Raw genomic sequence first — 24,885 nt, 5'->3', positions numbered from 1 at the left:
TGTATGTATGTATGTATGTATGTATGTATGTATGTATGTATGTATGTATGTATGTATGTATGTATGTATGTATGTATGTATGTACGTATGTATGTATGTATGTGCAAGGATTCCTCAAGGACAGCAACCTGACGCATTAGCAGGCTGCGCCACAAATGCACTGGGTATGCGTGCCGCTTTTCAAAGAGCACCTTTCACGCCAACGCTTTAGCAAGCTGTGCCATGAATCCACTGGGCATGGGCCGCTCATCAATGAGCCTCTCGCCAACTTGAGCCACTGAGTATGTGGCACTGAGTGTGCGGCAAGCGAGAGAACAATTCTCAGCGTTCTCAGGCGCGAGCGTGTTAAGCTTACCGTCTCGGAGATCACGCGCGGGCTTCTCGGCAGTGTCACTAGATGACGCAGCGTGTCTAGAAAGAAGCGCAAGAAAGGAGCCCCGTTGCCGCGTGACGCGCTCTTCAGTGTTCACACGCACCGGTGCGCCATACATTTCGGAGGCTACACGCAAGCTTCGCGGCGGCGGCACTAGATGGCGCCGAGTTTTCTTAGGGAAGCGCTAAACAGGAATCTCGCCTCAGTACACGCATCATTTATAACTGTTTTCGACGGTGGCAATACGTTGTGTCGCTATATTGATTCAATGCTAACGCGTTATCGTCGACAGCCATTGTGAGATCTGGCCTGCCGCACTTCCTTTTTCTTGTATTTTGATATTTGTCGGCTGAATGACTTTGGACTACTTACATCTACCCCTGCCATTCTTCCCGCATTTATATCTCCAACCGTCAGCTTATGCTACCCGCGAAGGGAAACGATGGCTTGAAAATTCTTCGAGTGCCCCTTTAACAAAGTCTTTTACATACAATACTGCACTCCGTATTAAAATTTTCCTGTATTTTTACATTGTATATAGGTCTATTTTCTTGATTTCACCGTATTTTTTATTGACACTTACAGTTACTCATTTGATTTCTCGTTTATGTAGCCAGTCCTTTTCGTAGGTATGTACCACGGTGAAAGAAATCAACATCAGCAAACTTGCTCACGTGGGCACGGGGCACGAGTGAAGAAGAAAAGCTTCGCACAGCGAACGAGTACCAGTCGGAGTCGCAATCCTTACAGCTCATCCCTGCCGGCGTGAGCAAAACGTCCAAAAACCCGCACCACTCCGTCGGTGTTCCTCGGCGAGTGTCCGATGAATTGAGTCAGCGCGGTGCTCGAAAAATGGCCGCCTATGAACGGCATCCTCAGCCGCAGCGCTCTCGGTCTATGCCGACCTTACTGGACTCGTCGGCTCGAGTCAACATGCGTCCCATCAGGGTGGGCAGCATTGATACGCCGGGCTCGTTTGCACCCATACGCAGGTCATCGTCCTGGATTGCAACGACAAGTTTCGGCATAGAGAGCTCCCGCCGCGCGTCCCTGGCACCTGCGGTCGCGGCCGCGGCGGCGGCCTTGCGGGTCCCGTTGTCGGCACGTCGGATGTCCCAAGGCAACAGCTTCTCCAGTGGCATGGTGCGTCTCACGCGGTTTTCTAAAGTTTTTCTAAGGCCGTATTGCGGTCTCCGTATAAACCGTGACTGTCTCAATATAAGGGTGCGAATTATTAGCTTTTATGTCTGCTCGCTTGATTGTCCTTTGGGAGCACAGTCGAAGTGCATTCGGAAGGCGTCCGTTACACCCCAGTCACAGGGGCCATTTTCGATCGCGATAGAACCCGGTCGGGATCGAATTTTTCGATTTCGATTAGCTCCTATCTGCAAGTGCTGGAAGAGAGCTTGCGCAAAGAAGCCCTCTACAATACCCTCTGCATCCCCAGGATTTTGTAGTTGATGAAAAAGGGGGAAAATTCGGGTGCCATCCCGTTGCTTCAATGCTTACCATAAAGGATCGCATCGACAACAAACTTTCTAGAATGTGCTCTGTTACTTGAATCCTGGTCTTTTCGTTGTATCAATGAGTTTGCGGTGAACTAAGACGGCTGTAGTTAAATCTGGCCCTCACTGCAGCGGTGTGCACGAAGGAACAAGACAGGTTAGGAGAAAATGGAGCACGTTACAGGGATTAATACACCCAATTCCACTATTTCAATTTGGCATGCTTCCCAGCCAAGCTCCCAATTGGAAATTCCGCGCCTTTCCTGGCGTATACAGTTTAAAATTATTTACGTCCTTAAAAATGATAAGTGGGTAAATAATTCTGTAACTCACGCCCTTACACCCAAAAGAGGCGTAAGGGTGTGAGTTATGCGCAGATTTGCACTCTTATTCACGTTAAGGGTTAACCTATATTGCAGTGCACAGACCTTTCAGTATTTACAGTAGCTAAGATTTTGCCTGCTTTTTCTCCGCTGTCCACAGCAGCGACGCCCGTTAACGCCGTTCTGCTACGCCGTGATCGCCGCCTTGTGCCTGGTGGTGTCACTTGCCGTGCTTTTATCCTTCCTGTTGTGGCTCCTAGAAGGCGGCGAAAGGGACCCGTCGGCGACGTGCACGAGCCACGCGTGTCGCGAGTACGCTCAGCTGCTGCTCGCCTCGCTCAACTTGTCCGTGAAGCCGTGCCACAGCTTCACGCGCTTTGTGTGCGACGGCTGGCGGAGGCGCCAATTGCTCGGCGTCCAGGAGGAGGCCTTCGGTTCCGCCAGCGAGAAGATTGCGCGCATTGTGCGCGCCATCGACGTGCACCCCTCGGGACAGAAGCCACTCGAACGGGCGGCCATGCTGTACAGGTACGCACCGGAGGCGCGTCGCGAAGAATGTACGGGAAGAATATGTGACGTCCAGTCGCAGTGCAGACCCAGCGAGGCATGGAAAACGGGACCGAAAGGTCACCTTAGAACGGGACGAGAAAAAATCTGCAGAAACCACTGCTGGTGATTGTCAGTGTAAGCGAACAGCACGAACTAACGAAGCAGTGAGCGAGGGGGATGTGGCAGTCCCTCCCTCCGTCTCCCTCCCTGCAACTCGGTTACGCGAGATCACGCGCTCTTTCCATCGGCACCTTCTTCCGACCACCGACCGCTGCCAACTACGAAAATGGGCGAAAGATTCAAAGAAAGCTATTTGCTTAAAATAATTATGCATATCGAAAACACATGTTTGAATCTGTGAACTGCGGCCTTCGAAAAACAGAACAAAGAAAGAAAAAAAAATAAAAAAATGGAGCCATTCCACTCTGTGAAGGTGGGTGACCAGCGAAGCTGTAGGAAATCACACAGGATTAGGCAAGGGTGCATGTATTTATTTTCACCATTTGGTAATGGTAGTGACGATTTCTTTGCGATTACTGCGATATGCACTGATTAGTTCGGTTACAATTTTAGACCGAAGCTTGGCCAAAGGTACATCTATACTCGACCGTTGTCGAGTAGTTGAGTGACTTGGAGTGGTGTAAACGAGAAGAAAGGGGGTTAACCGAGGGGCCCGATTTTTATTAGTCATATCACAAGAAGCCAACAAACGCTAACAATACGAAGGACAACACAGGGGAAGTTACTTGTGCTTCAATAAATTAAACAAACAAACGATAAATTAATGGAAATGAAAGTGGATGAAAAAACAACTTGCCGCAGGTGGGGAACGTTCCCGAAGGTTGTGGGATCGTTCCCCACCTGCGGCAAGTTGTTTTTTCATCCGCTTTCATTTCCATTAATTTATCGCTTTTTTTTCAATTTAGTAAGTACAAATAACTTCCCCTGTGTTGTCCTTGGTGTCAGTGTTTGTTGGCTTCTTTTGATTGGAGTCGTGTAGCACCTCAAACCAAACTCTTTTAGTACAAACTGAGTGAACCATTCTTGTCTGGTTTTGAAATGTCCACATTGAAGTCTCCAAACGTGATCGTCAGAGTAGTGTCATCACGGCTAACACATTCAAAGTGCGCGGTCACGAACTTCTCTATATCACACTTGGGTGTGCCTGGAGATATACATACAGTGCATATCACAATTCCGTCTTTCGTATTTACGGCAGACATCCTCAAAGTTGGTGGAATTGTCCTCTTGGGAGTCAAAGGTGTAAGGTTGTACATACATTTCGTCCTTTGCGTGGCGTGATGCTTCCTGCTTGTGAGTGCATGTTTTCGCAAACGATTCCATGTATACCCGTCGACTTGAAACAATGCACCTTGATCTAGCTATTTCATTTATTATTATTTAATTGTATTATTATTTAGGGCGGAGTGCTTGAAGCCTGCTTCACATCCGCCGCGGGTCGGCCCGGTTTTGCACGACCTCCAGAATCGGCCCACATTCCTGCCCATGCACAAGACGGGTTTTACAGCTTCACTGTAAAAGAAAAAAAATTATTTCTGCCACACATTACAGGTTGAAAGGGACACACCTTTTCAATCTACTATGCCTGAAGTTATAGGTATGCTGCACAAGCCCTGCAATATGGCGCGTGGAGCAGTGTTAATTGCTGAGTGGCTTCAGATTTTGACAAGGAATGTAACGTATAGGACACCAGTAAAAACGTAAGCGGCGGGTCTTCTTTCTGTCTTGCCAACAAATGTTAGTGCTAGCCCGCCCGAGGCTTGTGCCGTGAGAGAATCGAAATTACGCATCACGCAGGAGTGATTAACTTCTTACGCCCAACTTGTCCGCGTGACGTCGTGCTAGCAGCAGAGGTGCCTGCAGCAGAGGGCGTTCTACCATGAAGTGCGGGCAGAAGAGTTCGTTGCTATGCAGGTTTAACGTATTCATCTTAAATATATGCTTTCACAGGAGTTGCATCGCCGTGCTGACGACACCGATGGGCGAGTTTGCCGACGTGAAGGCCGCACTGCGCGCGGCCAGTGTAACGTGGCCTCACCGACCTCCTCCGATTGAACGACGAGACCTGCTGCGCATGATGTTCCACTGTGACTACACGCTGGGATGGAGCGCCGTGTTCCGTGTCGACCCTGAGCTGTACAAGAACTCGACCAAGGCCTACGTGCTCACCGACTCGGGCTTCAACTTCATCGTGCGCCAGTACCACGAGCGGCACTCGGAGGCGCACCGTGAGCTCTACTTCACCCGCCTTCGGAACGCGTTTCGGGACACGGACGAAGGAGCAGCCTCGGATGTCATCACTTTCAATGTAACCAAATGTTTTAGCCAAGTACTAAAACACGGAGTCACTGTTTCCACCCCGGCCTTACCCCAGGTGGCCCGCCCTTTGTCCGTAACACGCCTAAATCGCACCGGACACTCGGCGGTATTAAAGAAACAATAGAGCGTTGAAGCTGTGCTAAAACGGAGGCTAGAACGTTGCATGCTGGTTTCTCCGTACATTTACAGTACCAGACAGGAGGGTTGACGTTGGCATGAGACTTTCGCATAAAAGCTTTCACGGTTAGAAAATGTTTTAGCAAAGTACTGATGATATAAATGTTTTTCTTAAGGAATAGCTCGAAGGCCTACTATATGGAATAGGAAGAGGAATGGGGCGGATGATGCTAAAACGGTACTTTCGCTGTTGAAGCCCCTGCCGTAGCCCAGATGGTGCGCGCTTTTGCCGTAACATAGGGAGGCTACATGCAAGCTGTGCATGTAGGCTGCCTACAGTACACGCCATGCATGTGCAAATGACGCCTTACTGGCGACCATAAAATGGAACAATCGAGCATTTAAGCTGTGCTAAAACGGCTAATACATTCTAAGCTGTTTGTACCCTACATTTGCAGATTGCGTACCGAGTGAGGCGGTAATGGTCGCGTAAAGCTATATATAATGCGTGTTTCACATGACGGGATATGACGCGGCGTTTTTCACAGCTGCGATTTGCGTAGATTCAAACTTCGCATTACCGTTTCGCATGCCCCGATCACGGAGGCGGCGATTTTCGTATATGCAAGCACCTAGGGGAAGAAAATTGCTTTTGGCGCAGGGTATTACTTAGTCTGCTTCAGTTAAAACGTAAAAGATGCTTGAAATATTCTCGCGATACCTATTTCGAGTTTGAAAGCACTACTCTACCAAACTAAAAAAGAATCCGAGGACACGTAAGCACTTATGAGTTGGAAATCCAAAAGAATTAATGTCCAATTGCACGCCACCGAACTGTCCTTCGAGTTTTGCGCTCCGAGTAATGTAGCATAGTGGCACGTGCTGCCTGAGCCAGCAAGCAGTAGCAGCTTGCGGTGCCAACGCCACATGCCACCGATGTCCTCCGCGAGGAGAGACCGAACAACCAGCAGCCTGCCACCAAGGTTGGCAGACGCACGCAGCGCCTAAGCCCAGTTGGGGTGAGAGAGAGAGATACGGATCGCGCACCGGCTCCCGAGAGCGAGACGGTGAGCGTGAGGTGCGCTGATGACGCAATGTCCATGGCGATACCCTTTCCCTTTACGCAACGCCTGGCGCACTAATTCGTCAGCAGGTGTTTCGTTTCGCCTGCTCTGCTCCTTCGAGGCGCGCTCGTGACGTGGCGTCGCAGCCAATGGGAATTTAGGTGCCATTTCACTGCTACAGACGCCAGCTTCTTCGCTCAATGGACCATTTGATGCTTTCGCAGCAATAATAAAAACAAGCAAACAGGCCACGATCGGCGTTGTTATTTGTTCCGCAGAGTCCACGGCGCATGTGTGATTTCGCGTTGAAATTCAAACATCGACAAATAGCACGTACGAAGGGGCCGACGGCATAAAAGAGGAAATCGCACCATATAAAACATGCTTTATAGAGTTGTATTCTCATATTTTATCTACCGTGTTTTCTTACGGAAAAACGTCCGGCCAAATACGGTAACTACTTCCGGGTGGCAAACTGCAACAGTTTGATAAAACCGTCAGATCGAACACTCTAGCATAACGTTGCCGTTTCTAATTGTCCTATTCGTACTTACCACTGTTGGGACTGAGGTTTTGTGGCCGATATGATGTCGAGTTTGTGTCGTACCGGGACAGACATCAGGACAAGTTCAGAGACGGAATAAATACTTTATACACGTATTTACATCTTTGAATGAACTCGGTGAACAGACTCAGGCGCTCCTCTGTGCGCAGGCTCAACTAGCCCGGTTGGTCCATCCCCCTTTTCCCTTTCTCTACGTGGTGGCCAGGATCGCACCAATTCGGGAACCTTGGTAGGATCATTATAATTCACGAACGCGCACTTGCACTGGGAGGGTACCTTTTACCCTCTCAAAAGTCAATGTCCAGTTGACGGCGCATAAATGTCAAGGTTGAGTGCTGACAACCGGCGACAACTCTGGCAACCCTTCTAGGAATTTGGCAATTCGTTGAAATCCCGTTTGCTGAACCTGGTCGGTGTCGAAGAGTGGAGACCCCCGGTGCAAGTTGCGCTATTGTTTCCTCCCCCGGCTCATTTTCGGTCACTGAATGGGTTAGGGGAGGGGGGGGAGAGGGATACGGCTACGGGCACCGGCGGTCGGAGCGTAATCGCCTGCAGGGGCGAGGTCACAACAGCATTTCAAAGCTGCCGGTTTGGCGGTGAAGCATCCTTGTCCAGAAGAACCGCCAGGCACAACACAGAGTAAAACATTTTGGCACACTTAAGAGTACTTGATTTGCCTCATGACTCACAGCCTTACCTTTGATAGGGGCACTGAATAAATCGTTGATGGAGACTTGTGAAGTTTTCTTTCTTTTGCAACGTTACGTGACAAGTAAACATGAAAGTTGCGAACAACGACGCGATAATTGTGTGAAAGAAATTTTAATAGCTATCACTGTCGAACCCTCGTATGAGAGATTGCGCCGTTCCCCACATGGTCAGAATTAATGCACTTTCTAGCTACTTCGCTCATAGGATGTGTAGTTTGTGGTCGCTGTTCTGTACAATAAAAAAATGCACCGACGATTACGATGCTCCTTAAGGCAAAATTTGAGCGCAGCTGTATGCGCGATACATTACAATGTATTTCGCGATACATTGGCTGGCGGGGACAGTGTCTCGTGCGTCACGTTGCAAACGGAGCGAAGTGTGGCACGACCGCTTCGCTAACTGGGAGATCGCGAGAGGCAGCGTGTGGGTGACATGTGGGCGCGATTCACAGCAGCCGTCGCAGACAGACCTCCGCTCATGCAGCGCTCTGTTTCCATTATGGTATCGTTGGACACGCTCGCCGCGTGCCATCGGTGAAGGGACGACGGCGAGCTACTCTGGCGCCATCTCGTAGCGGTCGCCGCCGCAAAGCCCGTCTTGCGCGGCACTACGCTTTTCTTCTCACGATTTCGCCATACCCTCCTCCTCCGCTTTCCGCCTCATGGTTGCGCTGCGCCCCCTCCTCCGCTTTCCTCCTCGCACTTTCTTCGCTATCACCGTCTTTCATCTCCCGCTGCGCTACGCGTTCGCTTTCATCCTTTGCTGTGCTTGTTGGCTCTGTTCCGAGGGACAACGCCGACGCCGACGCTTGCCGCAAGAACGGCCGCCTAAGCACGGCACTCCAATAGACAGCACACTCGGTTGACCATACAGAATCAGAACCCAGTTTCCAGCGAAGCTAGTTACTCCGAGAAGTTGCAATGAGAATTCCGGTTGCCTGTAAATAAAATACTTTAGAACGTTGCTCGGAAACGACTCTCGGATCCACACACATTTATTTTGCGTGTACAATGGCCGTAATTGACGTGCCCCGTATTTTCATTAAATTTGATTTTCGTAGCGTTTAAACGGCCCCCAGAACAGCTGGTTCATTCTTGCGCCCTTCGTAAAACGCACTTATAACGCACCGAAATGCATGCAACGTAATTTACTGCCAAAGGTCGAGATTAACCCACGCACTTCGAACTTTGCTGCATATTACCCATAACCTACCCCTTATTTTCACCACATATGAACAAGATGCCTAATTTAACTCACCGTGGACACCGGAAACACCTATACTATGAACCTCATATAATGCATGAAAATGAGGGAGAAAGAAGGTTCAGTAATTTTTTGAACGCTTTCCATTGACCAGAAACGTTAAAATATCTCCCAGAGAATCCGCGAAACTTTGTAAGCGTTTCATAATATGCCCTTAAAAGAGGCTGTAAAGTAGAGCTTACCAATTTTAATTTTCTTCCATAATTAAGGCACAAATTTTAAACTTTGTCTTCCTACCACCCCTATAATGTCCCGCATTTCCTAAAAATATAAACTGCGTAAGTGATCTAGTTTTTATAAAAACCGCAGGAACAAGCTTATAGCATTTCTAGCGCTTCTAGTCGCACAAAGAGCTTTGCTGTCAAAAAAAAAGCAACTTGGGCGTTAACTTTTTGTTCTGGCAGTATGCGCTAGAGGAGAAGTGAACAATGCGTAGCTGGGTGTTTTTCTGTTTAGCGTGTACCAAGAAATTAACAAAGATAGAGTTCTGAAATAATAGTTTACCAGTCTAATTTAAAGGGACACTAAAGGTTAATATTAAGTCAACGTTGACTGTTGAAATACCATCCCAGAAACCTCGAAACGCTTGTTTCATACGAAGAAGAGACTTATTTTAAGAGAAAATGCGTTCTGAAGCGTCCGCGTACCTCTAGCGTAGTTCAAATCGTCCGCCCTCCGATCGAGGAGTGGTGACGTCATGGTCTCGTAGTGACGTTGCGCCGTCGGTTAATAAAACGGCGCCCGCAGACGGCGCTACGGCTTTTCTGCGCAAAACGCAAACGCGCGGCCATAAACAGCCAAGACAGAGCCGACAGCAGCGCGAAAGCGAAACTATGGTGGCTAGCGGAAGGGAAAGCGCACGACGATAACCTGGTTCATTATTTTATGACGGCAACTTTGACGCTCGTTGCAATGGACGACCCTGACAACGACACATTGGCTCGCGATGCTGGGCTCGACTTCAGCGATTTAAGCACTGATGAACGTGACCTGCTGCTGAGGGCTCGCGCTGCCGGCGTCGTTGCGTACTACGACGACGGCAACTGTATGTCATGGCTGTACATATTCGCACATTTCTAGCTTTTCCTTCGTGAAAACCAAATGCCGCACCTGCAGTTGTTATTGCGCTTCGGAGAATGCAGGCAAGGCCGACGGAACAGCGCTACGGGAAAGCATTGCTTTGAAAGGCACTCCACATGACTTCAGTAAGTCGGCGTTGAACTCGTAATCCTCTGGACGAAAGTGCAGCGAGCACACTATGCGATATTTTGGTTCTATGCCAACGCGCTGTGGAAGAGGTACGGCACTTAACCACTTCGAACGGAGAAGTTCACTCGTTGGCACACAGTGATAAGTAACGTTGGATTCGCCGCTGCAACTGCCCTTGGCCAAGTTCCCCGGACCGTTCGCGCATCCCACATCACATGGACGTGGCATTCTCGCTGCTTGTTCCAAATGCAAGTTTCGCGAGCCATCAGAACCAGCGCAGCACGATGCGATAACGAAACAACTGAAATTCCAAAGCGCGCGCGGCGCAGAATCGAGCGCGCAGAGTGTTGCGTACTCCAGGGTAGTGTATCGTACTGCTGCCGAGTTGTAGCGGTGCCTGCCTATCGAAGCTCGACTGACGTTACTTATTGGGTAGCGTGGCGTTGTCGGCGGGCTGCAGGCTTCCGGTAGACCATGGCGACCAAGCAAGGGCGAGACGATTTCTAGTGCGAAACTTGCACGGTTCATTCGAAGGTTGATGAAAGATGAAGAGAATGAAGTGACCAAAAGTACATTTCGGAGCCCCTTAAATAGGCTCTCTACAATCGTGGGAGGGGTCTTGCTTCCGTCGACGTCACGTGACCGGCACAGAAAGAGGGCACCTCCTCCTCTGGTTATACCGACGCTGCAAGGAGGAGGGCGTCCCGCCTCCTGGAATTGTAGACGCTTGTCCGTCTCTTTCGTGCCTTGCTGGTTCGTGGAAGTTCTCCTGTAGAGTGGCCGTTCGAGGAAGGGGTCCCTCTAAAGTCGCACACACACACACAAAAGAGGCCTGTAAACACTGCGGGGCTTCTGCCGGACCGGCAGACACTCGAAATGGTCATGGCGAATTAGGAAGTCACGCTTCATTTCGACGAGGCCTGCTGGGTGAAGGTCGAGTGAGAGAAAGTCCTTTCTGCACGAGGCGCGGGACGCCAACCGTGGCAGGAGAAGTCACGCCTCATTTCAACGAGGCATGGTGAGAGAAGATCGGGTGAAATTCGTTTCTGCACGTGGTGCCAGATGCCAACCGTAAAAAGAGTCGAGCGAAAACGAAACCTTTCGACCACCCATACTACTGAAGGGTAATGTCCAAATGTTATTTTTTCTTAGAATGGAACAGAATAGACAAGTAGCATTTTCTTCCGTCTGATAACCTAATGAAATGATCTTTTTAGTACGAGTAGTTGAGTACTAGTGACATAAATTATGATGAGAAGTGCCTTCGTCATCGGGCTAGTACCGGAATGTCGCTGGGGTGTCTCAAATCGTGTCTTGCATTTACCTCAATTTCTCGGTTACTAAAGCTCTGTTCGCGATTATATTGACGCCTTAGACATTCTAGAGCATTGCTCTATCACTTTAACTTGACTTCATAGTAACCTTTAGTGTCCCTTTAAGACTTCTATTTAGCGTCCATTCTAATCACTTCCACACAAACCAGCACGCATTTTACTTTATATTCGGATTGAATATTTTAGTCCTCGCTTCTGAGTTCAAAGTGAAAAAGTTCAAAAGCAATGCGAATTATAACGCAAAAGAGATCGCGCGAAGTTACATGAACTGCACATAACAATAATTGATTGAGCTAGTTTGTTACATTGCACTTCAGAAATAGTAAACCGCGAGCGGATGTTCGGAATCCAAAGCGAAAAGCAACGTTTGTCGGCGCCGCCATTCTTGCATCAGAATTCTTGATGTCATCTATATTGACCGCATGCTCTGCGATTTATTAATTATTCGAAAAACAAAAATGATTGCATTGAACTAGGCAGAAAGCCATGAATCAACGTGGAAAGTTCTAAGGACATTTTCTGTGAAGACGCTACTCAAGCTCGTGACGTCACACTTACCCGTCGGCGCCGCAGTTCATGCAAGAAATAATAATAACGATAAACGTATTGGCGGTCTCACCCGAAGGCGAAGCATTGAAAGTGAAAGCAAGGCTTGGCGTTGCTCCGAAGGCGTCTCGAAATGCTGGCGCGATGAAGGCGTTGCATCTCGATGGTTCGACACATGAGACCGAAGGTAAACCATCGATGCTTGTCAGCTCCCAAAGAGAGGATTACATTTGCTTTCACGTTTTCTGTCCCTTATCAGACCACCAAGGATGTGACATGCATGTACGCTGCCTTGGCGGCACCCGGATATAGAAAAGAGCTAAGCGTCAAAAGCCCCTGGGGTGGCGGTGTGTCGCAAGTGCAGTCTCTCTGCCAAGTGCACCACATTGTGGGTTGCACACAGCTACTAAGCAATGTGTGTGCGCACAGAGCTCGTGCCAGCAGGTGAAGCGAAAACTCTGTCCTTGCTCTGGCAGAGCCGTTTGCGCGTACTGTGAGGGTGCGTCCACTTGACTTGGTCGCGTTTGCGTCCAAGTGCACTGCGCGTCTCCGGAGACCTTCGAACGTGGTAGGATACTCTATGATTGTAACCCTCCACACGTCGGCCGTGCATGCGCGTCCATACCGTAACAGCACGACAATGTCAATGGCGGCGCAAACAATGACGATGCAAGCGCACCTCGATCGTCCGTCAAATTGCTATCGCAGTAAAAGTGTGGCGTTCGTTATCTTGGTTAATAAGGAGCCGCCTTTAGCTCGAGGTATGGGAACAGCGTTTTCATGTAACACTCTTTACTAGCTCAAATTTGCGTAGAATATTTATTTAGCGTCCCTTTGAACAGCTTAACGTATTGCGCTGAATGAAGCCAGTAGTATACAGCAGTCGGTGTGTGAGACAATACAGCAAACAATAATTTACGCAAACTAACGATAAAAGAGCACGTGCTTGTGCAGAACTTACTCAAGTTACCGTACATTTACATAATTTCCGAAATAATCTGCTATTTCTTTAAATTCCTCGACACCTGCGCTTTTCCTGTAACTTCAATGTTTGGCAGAGTATGTGGTACGCATTATTCACGGTTTTTCACGAGAGTATACCACCTAAGCTTGGGACGAGCTAGGACGCGACCGACCTATATAGTGCAACTCGTAGTGCAAGACCGACCTCTGGAGCGACCGATGTATGTAGTCTTCTGTAGTGCAACGTTACGTGTCCAACACTAACTCAGTTTGTTACACACTTCATGCATTTTTGTCGCGCGCATTCTACTGCTCCAGCAGCTACGAACAGAACAAGTGTAGCAGGAGCATTGAGAAAGAGACATAAAGGATAAAAGAGCTGGCAAACACATGCACACGTGTACACAGGTTGCTAAACGCAACTGCGTTCGTGTTTGTGCGAGTCAACGTACCCTGCACACACGCGATGCATTGCTGATATCCTTGGTAGATGACCATCACGTGGCTCACTGCGGCCGAATCACAGCGCAGAGTCGTTGCAATTGAGTTACGTGAAGTTCGCCTACGGACTTAAAAAGTAGTTTGGGCCAATGTGTTAACCCAGCTTTACAAGCGCAACCACCCAGACAGAAAACTTTGAAAGTTGCTGCAGTCTTGAGACAATAATTTTCACAAAGTAGCTTTCCGCACTCTTCTTGACACACAGTCTCCGTTGTCACTTCGCAGGAGACGCAGCGGCTGGAGGAAAATATGTTCGGTCCGCTGATAGCAGCCTTCCACAAGAACGCGCCGAAAGTTTCGACGGTGCCTGCTGACGTGGTGTACAACGCATCGGCCAACCTGTCGCTGGACCGGTGGACGGAGGTGTTTCAGCGTGAAGGCGTCGAGCTGGTCGGGCAACTGGAGTTCCGCACATGGAACCTGCCCTTCTTCAGCACCTTCGTCGACCTGTTGGCGAAACACGGAGAGCTGGACATGTACGCCTACGTATCCTGGTGCACAGTGCAGGTGCGATGATGGCCGCCAAGCAACGCGTCATTCTCACGCTGGCTCTCACGCTCCAGAGGGACAAGGGAGACAGTAAATAGTTGATTAATTTGGCGTAAATGAGACATACTAGCGCTGTCGTGTACACTGAAGTAGCGGGAGTAGTACATCGACGTGCACGCAAGCACTCCCGCACGATACTGAGTGGTCGCTAAATTGCGGCAATCACAACTTTCAAGAATGTTGATCTTACGATGGTGGCTCCGCAGAAGACAGTGCAAATAAAAGAGGGCATTTAAACGAGTGCCGAATGGAGCGAACCTGACTTGGTCCATGTCTGGCGGCCTATTTTCCTAATGCAATATCAATTTTTGCATCTCGTATCCATTGAATAAGTTTGACAATTTTAACTCATGCATGCAATTTCCGGCGGTACTGTACATGTCGCCAGCGTTTTAAATCACCCGCCGCAGCGACTATGTGGCTATGGCACGTTGCGCTGCTGTGCACGAGGGCGCGTGTTCGATTGCGGCCGCAGTCTCATGAGGGCTAAACACAAAAATGCTCGTGTGCCCTGTTTTGGGTTAACGTGAAACAAACCCCCACGTGGTCGAAATTAATCCGGGGCCCTCCACTATGGCGTCTTTCGTTACCCACTGTACTCACTGTTACACCACTGCGCAGTTTTGGGAAGTTAAGGCCCCGCAATTGCTTAAATAGTAAAGGTCTTCAATCGTTGCGGTTCATGGGCTTCGGTGCGCCCGCAGGTTGCGGCACTGTTTGCCAGCGACGAGCTCGTGGTGAACTTCTACGGGCACCCGCAGCGAGCGCTGGTCTACCACGGTGCGTTCTGCCTGAGCCGCGCCTACATCGCGGCCAGCAAGGCGCTGCTGTCTGACTACGCCCGCGAAGTACTACCTGCAGTAGCGCGCCGCCACGCAGAGTCCATCGCGTTGGCTGTTCGAGCCGCTTTCCTGGAACGCCTGTCCACCTGGACCGACTATGACGCTGACGTGAGCGTGATAGGGTACGGTAATTATCGATGCGATAGAGAAAAGGCCGACATGAGACATGTACCAAAGAATGCTGCTGTTACGCGTTTCTTTTCGCGGCATCCCCAGCAATAGTACGAGAGAAAGCTGAGCTAGTTGGTAATGTTTCATAATTGAAAGAATGGGTAAGGCGTGCAGACACGGACACAAGAGAAGTAGATAACGTTGTGACGTTCCTATTATCTACTTCTCTTCTCTTTTGTCCGTGTCTGCATGCCTTACCCCTTCTTTGCATTATGAATCCAGCAATAGTGATGACGATGATGATGGGTCGCAAATTTAGGACCAACGCAGGCAGGTAAGGGACGATGAAAACACGAAGTGCTGCCTTGTCATGACGCAGTGCCGAGCATAGCGGCTCTCCTGACTACCGCACCGGCATTTATTATTGCTAAATACATATTCTTTGCATCATTCCAGGTACATTGCGATAGGGCCTCTGTAGTAGAAGGAAATACATGACCGACAGTAGAATTTAACCTCTACCTTCGAGCAGAGCAGCCCAATGGTGTAACCATTGAGCCACGATCGCACGCATGCTCCTCTCATGCCTAAACTGACTATATAGCACTTTCAGAAGTCTGGCACGTGCGTGAGGTGCCATTTCCTCGTGTTCTTTCCTCGTTAGAGCTCGTCCTTTGAGACGTTGTCTTATACTGCACCCGTGTTCAGGATCGGCCCACATTCCCCAGTACTTTCTTCGTAGTAACTAGCGTTACGTAAAAACTGTGCGACGCTGTATTGCCTTGATGATAGGCCCAGGTTTTCGTGTTTTAACGTTTCTTCGCCGGAGTACAAATGCCATCGTTGTTTTAACATCGACCACATGGCATGGCCATAGGTACGTACGATTGCATAACACGTAATCGCTGATGACATCACAATCCGTATATTTCTCGCTTACCCCCGTTCAAAACTTGTGCAGAACGCAACAGTGGGCATTGTTGGGTGAATTCGCGTCGAACGGAGTCAGTGGGAATCACGCCATTGCTGTCGTATACGACCGCCGACACCATCGTCGTCGTCTTACAGCTCTCGTCACTCACGTGTACGCTGTTGCGTACTCCAGGGTAGCGTATCGTACTGCTGCCGAGAAGTAGCGGCGCCTGCCTATCCAAGCTCGACCGACATTACTTATTGGGTAGCGTGGCGTTGTCGGCGGGCTGCAGGCATCCGGTAGACCATGGCGACCAAGCAAGGGCGAGACGATTTGCTAGTGCGAAACTTGCACGGTTTATTCAAAGGTAGATGAAAGAAAATAAGAAAAGCATGAAGTATATAAAAGTACATTTCGGAGCCCCTTAAATAGGCTCTCTACAAGTGTGGGCGGGATCTTGCTTCCGTCGATGACACGTGACAGGCACAGAGAGAGGGCCCCTCCTCCTGCATTACCGAGCAAGGAAAGGAGAAGTCAACCCTAATTTCGACGAATCCCGGTAGAAGGCCCTTTGTGCGCAAGGTGCCTGACGTTGACCCTCGCAGAAGTCAACCCACGTTTCGACGAATCCTGGTAGAAGGCCCTTTGTGCGCAAGGTGCCTGACGTTGACCCTCGCAGGAGAAGTCAACCCACGTTTCGACGAAGCCTGGTAGAAGGTCGGGTGAACGACCTGTCGCCCGTGGTGTCCGACGCCAACCCTAACAACGCTCGTGTCATGCCCACAACTACTCAAATTAGACAAACGCGTTGGTCCACCTGGCAACGCTTTGGGGAACCCCGAACAATGCCGCATAGCGAGCTACTTGCAAATTGCTCTGCATAACATTAATTCCCACAGTCTGTAATCTGCGCATTTTTCTTCCAGTGATTTTTTCGTTGTGTGTAGACGGAATAAACTTCTATTGAGCATTGAGTACCAGTTGAGGTCCGTTGTTTCGCTACGCTCCGCCTAACTATGACTGTAACACTATGTACTGCATTATAGACGCAATATCGTTTACATAGTTCCACTGTGTACCGGAAACCTCGCACCGCAGAAAATGTTACACCTCCTCATAGGGTGTATGCTTTAATTTCACGCGTTGCGCTTTTGGCCTGTTGCAGGTCGTGGGAGGAAGTGTCGCTGACTTTCAGCATCTTTGCGCCGCCGCCCGAGCATAACTTCACCGACATAATCGTGGGTGAGATGGGCGACTCGTTCCTGCAGAACTGGCAGAACGCGTGGAATTCGCGCACTAACTACCGCGCCATCGACATCAAGATTGCGATCACGGCCATCGAGACCCTGGCCTTCTCTGCGGACGTCGAGTATCGCAAGGACTTCATCTTGATGCCCTATGTCTTGTCTTTCCCGTACTACGACACGAACGCAATGTCGCCCCTCAACTACGGCGGGTTCGGCGCTCAGGTCCGTAGAAGTTTCCGCAGGCTTGACGTTGCATAGTTGACGCATAAGGCTATCCGGGTTATGTGTCCTTCAGAATTTCCGCTATAGCCAGAACTCGAGCTTTCTTTTATTGGCAATGGTTCGGTTGAGCTGTGCGATTTGCAAGCGGAAAAGGCGGGCATGGTTCGAATCAGCGGTCTCACGGAAACTTTTAAGTGAGTACGTGTGTGTCAACTTCACCTCAGAGGTGCCCATGGCTTCATATAAGGATGGAAGTAGAGTTGTATGAGTAGCCACTCCACGTGTGTGTAGCCACTCCTCGTATCCCCTCCACGTTTGCAAATGCTGGGAGATTACCCTACTCTTTCTGAGCTCATAGCGGAAAAGTACGGATCAAAGTTCGGTATGTAGAGACTGACCTGCTATGTAACTTGTGAAACGTAAATAGGAGTTTAATCAGCGCTGACATGGTATAATCCGCTGGGTAGCTGCTCCGGGCATTGTATGCGACCCTCTTGCGGAAGTTCAGGATAAGCATTGGCTACCGGTAGATCACCTGTTCGATGTGAAAGGCATCGTTGATCTATAGCGAACAGAGCACAGTTGAACAGTCAGAGACGCATTCAGATAGAAAATGTTGCTGCCATGTTTGCACGATTACACCTTTTCTCGTTGCTGCGATAATAAAACAAGAGAATGGTGCTGATAACGCGGTACGGGGGCCGTGTGCAATATCGAAGAGGTTTCGGTGAAACCTGGTGACGCTGGTGTAATGGTTACGTACTACGCATTTGCGTGCGACGCGGTGTGCTCAGGTGCGTTGCGTTGCCCAGCCGCCCGTGTCGCTGGAACGGTTAGTAAAACATGTTGTTTGGTTGTTTCGTGCATTGCATTAAGAAAAGCCAGTCAAACTAAAGACGCACACAGGAAACATGCAAGGAGAAAGGAAATGAGGCTGGACTATCAAGTGTTTATTCGACAGAACGGAGCTCTAACTTATAAAGGGTACTCTGTCACATGATCATCGCACAGTCAGCTTGTCACCACCAACCGTCAAGGAAAAACCGATAACTTCTAAAGGCCGCATGCATTTTCTATCTCCCAAGGGATCTCACATCTATATTTGCCTAAGCCCAGTGATAACTATGCTAGCAATACTGATGTTACAATAACTATGTTAGCAATGCTCATAGCAAAAGCATAGTCAAACTAGTAAAACAACTAAGCAAAATCAACAGTACAACAAAGCAGTAAAACAACACCCAGAACACTTATAGAGCTTAAGAAAACTAACTGACCAAGCACACCAAGCAGAACTGAACATCATGTCACACCTAGCGGGTTTCCTATTAGGCCCTTCTGATTACAAAAAAAAAAAAATTCCTATGAAGTCAATTTCCTTTCTTCGTAGGGCAACCGACGAGTCACTGCAATATGCTTCTCCCTTTTTATGCTTGCGTAAAACCGTTTTTTTTTTTTGCGCTTATGTAGGAGGGCGTGTCTGCTAGGTGTATCTCCTCAGAGCAAAGGAAGAATTGCTTTCTTATGGCTCAGCACATTCGAAGACTGTAAAAAGGACTATCGCCTCTCTTTGCCTAGAATCTGCTTTCACTAAGTTCTGTACTCACATGGTTAAGGCTAGCTTTAGCATTCAGATTGGTAGACTTCAAAAAGCGAGCTTCCCGTGCTCCGTCATATCTGAAGTGACAGTGACCCTATTACAAGAAATGAAAGAAAGAAAACCAGATCCAAGCCAGGACAAAGGTGACCACATGTGGTCCCCTTACACACCGCGTACCACACAGCCTGAAGAAGGCGGCGGTCAGACATGAAGTACCTGTTGTTTTCTCAGCCCCAAGAAAGCTAATTGGATTATGCGCGAGAATCGGAAGGAGGAAGAAGCTCCAGTGTGACAAGAAGCATGGTGAGCCTTTTGTGGACTGTGCCGTTGGTGTTGTGTATGAAATCCCACTGAAATGTGGGCAGGTATACATTGGCCAAAGGGCCGGTGTATCAACGACAGAGCATGGGAGCACCATAAATCGTTAGAATAGGGAACTGGGTTGAATATAGCCTTTTACTGCAATGAGTGCAAGTGTAAGCCGGTGCTTGGTAGTACCAGGATCCTGGGCAGAAGTCACGATAAGTTGCCACGTGAAGTATTGGATGCCTTTCTTATCGATAAAAGAGGGGAAACATGTCCCAGTGACTCGTCGTTTGCCCTACGAAGAAAGGAACTTGACTTCATGGGATCTTTTTTGTAATCATACGGACCTAATCGGAAACCGCTAGGTATGACATGATGTTCAATTCTGCTTGGTGTGTTTGGTCAGTTGGTTTTCTCAGGTTCTATAAGTGTTCTGAGTGTTGTTTTACTGCTTTGTGGTACTGTTTACTTTGTTAAGTTGTTTTGTTTTGACTCTGCTTTTGCCATGATCGTGTGACTCTGCTTTCCTACGATTACCCAACATCAGTATTGCTAACATTGTTATCACTGGACTTAGGCAAATATAGATGTGAGATCCCTTGGGAGATAGACGGTGCATGCGGCCTTTGGAATTTATCGGTTTTTCCTTGACGGTTGGTTGGGATTAGCTTATTGTGCGATGATCATGTGACAGAGTACCCTTTATAAATTAGAGCTCCGTTCTGTCGAATAAACAGTTCGTAGTCCAGCCTCTTTCCTGTCTTCTTGTATGTTTCCAGTGTGCGTCTCTTTTTGGCTGGGTTTTTCTTAATATAGCGGTTAGCTTTCCCTTTTTTTTTTCAGAAGGTTGGCCTGAGGCATAATACAAATAACACGAACACGCTACACCTATACGTTATACGTGTAATATCTACTAGGTGTTATATCTGAACCCGTACCGAAATGTAGGACTTGTCAATGACGGTCTTGTGCATTGAATTCCAGGTGGCCTTTGCCGTGGGACAGAGGTTCCACGACACGTATCTGAGCGCGGGAGTCGGCGGGGACTCGTTCAGAACATTCCTGTCGTGCATCTCAAACCGCTCGCTCTCCGTCGAGCGCACAGACACGGCGTCGTTATTCGCCGAGGTCGTTTCCTTGGGTGCCCTGGTAGACGCGTACCACAACGTCAGCGATAACCGGCGCCTTGTCCTCCTGGAACGCATGACGGACAAGCAGCTGCTATTCATCGCCATCTGCTATGCCAAGTGCATCGGCAGTTACTACATCGTCAACGATTCGATGTGCGATGTGGTGCTGCAGAACGTGCCGGAGTTCTCCAAGGCCTTCGACTGCATGCCGGGCACACCCATGAACCCCCACCAACAGTGCAAACTCTTGTGATCGCGGCTTCCTGCCTACGGTCGCATGTCGTTGCGCAATATGAAGTGTGATAAAAACAAATCCCGCAATACGTTTCGCAAGATGAACTCGTTACAGAGAGAAAGAGAATAACTTTATTGAATTGTAGAAAAGGTGATAGGGAGTTAGGAGCTTCATGGCACTGCTTTCGTTTTTAATGAGTCTTGTCCTTACAGAGAACGCGGCCGGTGTGTACATTATTGTTCCGGCCATAATTGTAACGAAACTATGAAGCTAAATTTCATGTACAATGAGTGCGTGTAAATGTATATTCCCAGTTGCTAGCATCGGAGGCTGCCTTGCGTCTTAATATGAGTCACGCGAACTGAACGTCCTGAAATATTTAGATGCAGCGCAACCTTCACGCAATAACTCCAAATAAACGAAATACTGCACTGTAAAAATAATGCGAAGTGCGACGACGAGTGGCTCGGTGCAGCTTTGGGGAAATTCTTGCTTCACGGGTTTCGATTTCAAGTGTCCTCCTTCGCGTCGGCCATCAGTTTTTCATAAAGGAGCGCTATGCCTTGCTCGCGCTGTTGCACGCACATCGTACCCTGCTACAGCATAGTCATTGACCAGACGGAGTGTCGCTAAGTTGTGAAAATATCCAGCAAGTTCAAACTTCACCGCGCTTGCCGCATTGCTACCCAGGACGAATTGATTCGGGTTTTATGGCTCAAATTTTGTCGGGTGTTGCCATGACACAGTCGCTGGAGTCGTTTTTTTTCTCCAAAATTTAACCAGTGCCAACTACAGTTGGCATCTGAGTTGCGGATTGGCCACTTCGGAGTTTGAGCAATTCCGTAATGATTCCACATTTCCGAACAACACCATACCGCGGTGCATACATTGGTTTGAGCGGAATGGACAGTGCACTTCGCGCTAGAAAGAAAACTTTGTGTCCTTGATGGGGTCCGGGGGTGGGGGGGGGGGGGGGTTACAAACGACGACGGACTTTTTTCTGTCATCTTGTGCGCCACTGAGGTGCGACGCCTTCAACAACGCCAGCATTGTGGGTCATCTAATCGCTGTCAGGGCGCTTTTCCTGCTCCGCACCACGAGTTACCACGTGTGTTGTAACACTTTGGACCACAGCAGGGTCCCTCATTGAAAAAAAAAAAGAACGGCTGCAAACTGCAGCTCACCTCATCCAAGAATACGTCAGCCAACGGGAACTACAATGCTCCCCCGAGAAATCTGAATTCCCACGAGTCTGGTGAGGCCGGGGTAACCACAAAGAAAACTTGAGGTACACCTCAACGGGGGCCTCACACCAGGGAAGCTATTGCTCATGGTGCTGGTAATGTGGCTGCCGTCCAACCAGCAGGCCACACAAACCCTCAGGCTCCTCAAAACCACTGTCAAGGCGATATCGTGCATGATCTCCCTCATAACATCTAAGAACAGAGAAATGAAGGAAGGGGACACCCTTCGACTGGTCATAAGCCTGGTGGTGAGCAGAATCGCATACAGCCTGCCATACTACCACCTCACACAGTCCGAGACGAAACAGGCCGACACGCTCTTGAGGATGGCTTTCAAGACCGCTCTCCGCCTGCCGAATGAAAAATTGTTGGCACTAGGGTTACACAACACCCTCAGCGAACTGACAGAAGCCCTTTACGTCTCGCCACAAGAGAGAGTTGCACGGACTAGCACGGGCCGGCAAGTCCTACAAACCTTGGGCTTCCAAACAATAACAACACGAACCTAAGAAACCTGCCCCATACCTCGGCACGTCCAGGACAGGTATCACGTTGCCCCGATACCACGCAACATGGACCCTAACCTACACTCCGGTTGATCGAGAGCAAGGGCCCAGTACATGGAAAAGCAATGAGGTTCCATACCACGGCCCGTTTTACGGACTACGCCATGTATGGGACGAAGAACAAGGGCGCAGTGGCAGTCGTATGCGACCACCGAGGCCACGTTACCTCCGCTGCATTGACCCGCTCCTGCACGATCACGGAAGCCGAAGAGCTGGCCATCACATTAGCCATCCGCGAAGGCCAACACGCAAATAAACCACTTACGATCCTCACACATTCCCAGCAGGCTTGCCGCAACTTCCTACAGGGAAGAATCGGAATACCTGCGGCGCAAGTCCTACCCCAAATACTCAAGGAGGACACTGAGGACATCACCACCCAAACCATCATCTCGATACCAGGCCAAACTGGCATAACGGGTAACCTGCAGGCCGACAGGCCTGCTCGAGGATTCGCGCATAACCGAGCGCTCATCGCGCCGGCTGCAGAAGACTCGGACCCTGTCGACCTCGAGTATTCTGCCATCGTGAAATACCACAGAGGGAGTTGCTTGCGATATTTAAAACTCAATCGAAATCTAAAGACAGAGGATGCCGCTGTCTGGCGTAGGCTCCAAACAGGCACTTACATGAACCTACACATATTACATCGCATACACCCCACAGCCTACAGGGACGAATGCCCGTGGTGCGAGGCCACACCAACCCTGTACCACATTACGTGGGAGTGCACGCTACACAACATAGAACACCCCGACACAAACACCACGAGGGAGCAATGGGAGGCACTGCTGTCCAGCTCAGCCATCGACAACCAGCTCAAGGTGATCCAGAGAGCTGAGAAGATGGCAACGGCCAGAAGAGCCCTGGACTAGGGGCCCAACCATTAGCGATTATTCTGATTATTCTTTTAATATAGTTTAGCTATCCTATCCTGTCCCGCCAACATGTCGCCCTCGAGTTTCCCCTTCCCCCTTTCCTCAAGCAATTAATATCTAGTGAGGAGCAGTGGGAGGCTGCCTTGCGCAGCTCCAGGCCCGAACTTCAGGAGGCCATCCTGGAGTGGGCTGAGAGGATAAAGGAGGCCTACTTCAAGTAGTTCCTCCCCCCACCCTCTATTCCATTGCCCCCTTCCCTTTAAAGAGGGATAAATAAAGTTTTTCATCATCATCATCTTACAACATAGTCTGAGGAGCTTCAGCGCAATGTTAAATCCGATTATGGCATTCAGCGATTCACCTTTTGGGCGAAACTGCGACTTTTTTTTTACCTTTCGTGCCACTTAGCACTAGACGTTGTGGAAGTGTTTGTGCGCTAGACATGAGGACCGCTAATGTTTGAACACACTGGTGCCATGCTCACACGGGCAGGGTGAAAAATTAACGGGATACGGGTTTTAATAAAAAACAGATTATTTCTTGATCATTGGCCGCAGTGTGAATTTCAAGTGGGCTACTTGTACTAGCGTACGCGTAACCAGCGTAGTGTTCTTGTACTGTTTTTATGATTGAAAGCTAGAACTGGGCTGATATTCTACCTTTTCGCCGCACTCGTATCCAGTACATCTTAGGGCCATCTAGTACCGTTCCTTTTTCTTTTTTTTTACTTTTTGTGAGTGGTTGCTTTTCAGCGACTTGGAATTGTTATCATTTTTTCCTTTCAGTCTGAGAAACACTGACAGTATCATATTACGTCACCACGATACGTGACGAACGCTGGGGGCCACATCTACTCGGATTGTACGCAAGCGGCGCGAATACTATTGTGCATGCCCTAATCGACGCGAGCGGCCGTCGACGGGTCTGGAACTCACGCTGATAGATGTATAAATGTATGGTGTGTATGGTGAGTACATACGACCATAGATTATTGCGCTGCCAGTAATACCGCTAGTATATACTGTAGAGTTGTATGTAGCTTGTTTAGCAGGCCGAAGCTCGTCCGCTGAACACTTGCCTTATCCGAAGTTCGTCGAATGCCTGCCTGCCGCCGCCCTTTGCTACTACGCGACCTTTGTTAAATGCATCTGGTTCTCACGCCGCCGCCAGCGCTGACGATAAAACACAGATTACGTAACTTGACACAACGATCGTGCACAGAAGCGAAATAATTGCGACACTAATAATTCGGTGAACGCAGTAACCTGTTCAAAGCAACATATGCATGACAATCAAAGCGAGCCAGTAGGTTAACGCAATGCTTATGCAATTGAACACATAGAGCCTCATTCCTTAGCGCTTTTCTTTAAATTACTACAAGTATGTTCAAATACTCACCAGCCACAACATAGCAACAAGTATTCTAAAAGCCGATCTGACAAGGTACCTGTTGTCAGTTGTGCTATATTCGTACTTAAGCTAAACGGCTCAACAAAAGTTACTCCGGCGACACACCACAGTCCTGCTCGTGAATGAATATTATCACGGACCTATAGGCCGTGTTGTGCTGTTCCGCACGTCATGTAAGGATGTGAACCCCTAAAGCTTACCATTCTGAAGGGCGGCGTGTATTCACTAGTACAGTCTTTTACTATTGCTAGTACTCTGGACACAGTGTT

The 24,885-nt window shown here is 49.0% G+C and overlaps 1 protein-coding gene across 1 annotated transcript; it reads left to right on the top strand.

The window, feature by feature from the left end:
• Positions 1-1,060: 1,060 nt before the first annotated feature.
• Positions 1,061-20,536, top strand: LOC126532154 (endothelin-converting enzyme 1-like). Its single transcript, XM_055070544.2, has 7 exons — positions 1,061-1,516; positions 2,362-2,729; positions 4,722-5,079; positions 13,589-13,870; positions 14,617-14,876; positions 16,944-17,247; positions 20,138-20,536. The coding sequence occupies exons 1-7, from the start codon at positions 1,226-1,228 to the stop codon at positions 20,534-20,536; spliced, it is 2,262 nt and encodes a 753-aa protein (XP_054926519.2). The 5' UTR covers positions 1,061-1,225.
• The last annotated feature ends 4,349 nt before the right edge of the window (positions 20,537-24,885 follow it).

Source organism: Dermacentor andersoni, chromosome 5 (assembly GCF_023375885.2).
Source record: "Dermacentor andersoni chromosome 5, qqDerAnde1_hic_scaffold, whole genome shotgun sequence".
Lineage (NCBI taxonomy): Eukaryota > Metazoa > Arthropoda > Arachnida > Ixodida > Ixodidae > Dermacentor > Dermacentor andersoni.
Note: the sequence above shows the minus strand (reverse complement) of the source record. Positions and strands in the feature narration are given on the sequence as shown.

Coding starts and splice junctions, on each gene's coding strand:
- LOC126532154 (XM_055070544.2), top strand. CDS start 1,226: ATGGCCGCCTATGAACGGCATCCTCAGCCGCAGCGCTCTCGGTCTATG. Junction 1,517..2,361: donor ACAGCTTCTCCAGTGGCATG/GTGCGTCTCACG, acceptor CGCTGTCCACAG/CAGCGACGCCCGTTAACGCC. Junction 5,080..13,588: donor CGGATGTCATCACTTTCAAT/GTAACCAAATGT, acceptor GTCACTTCGCAG/GAGACGCAGCGGCTGGAGGA.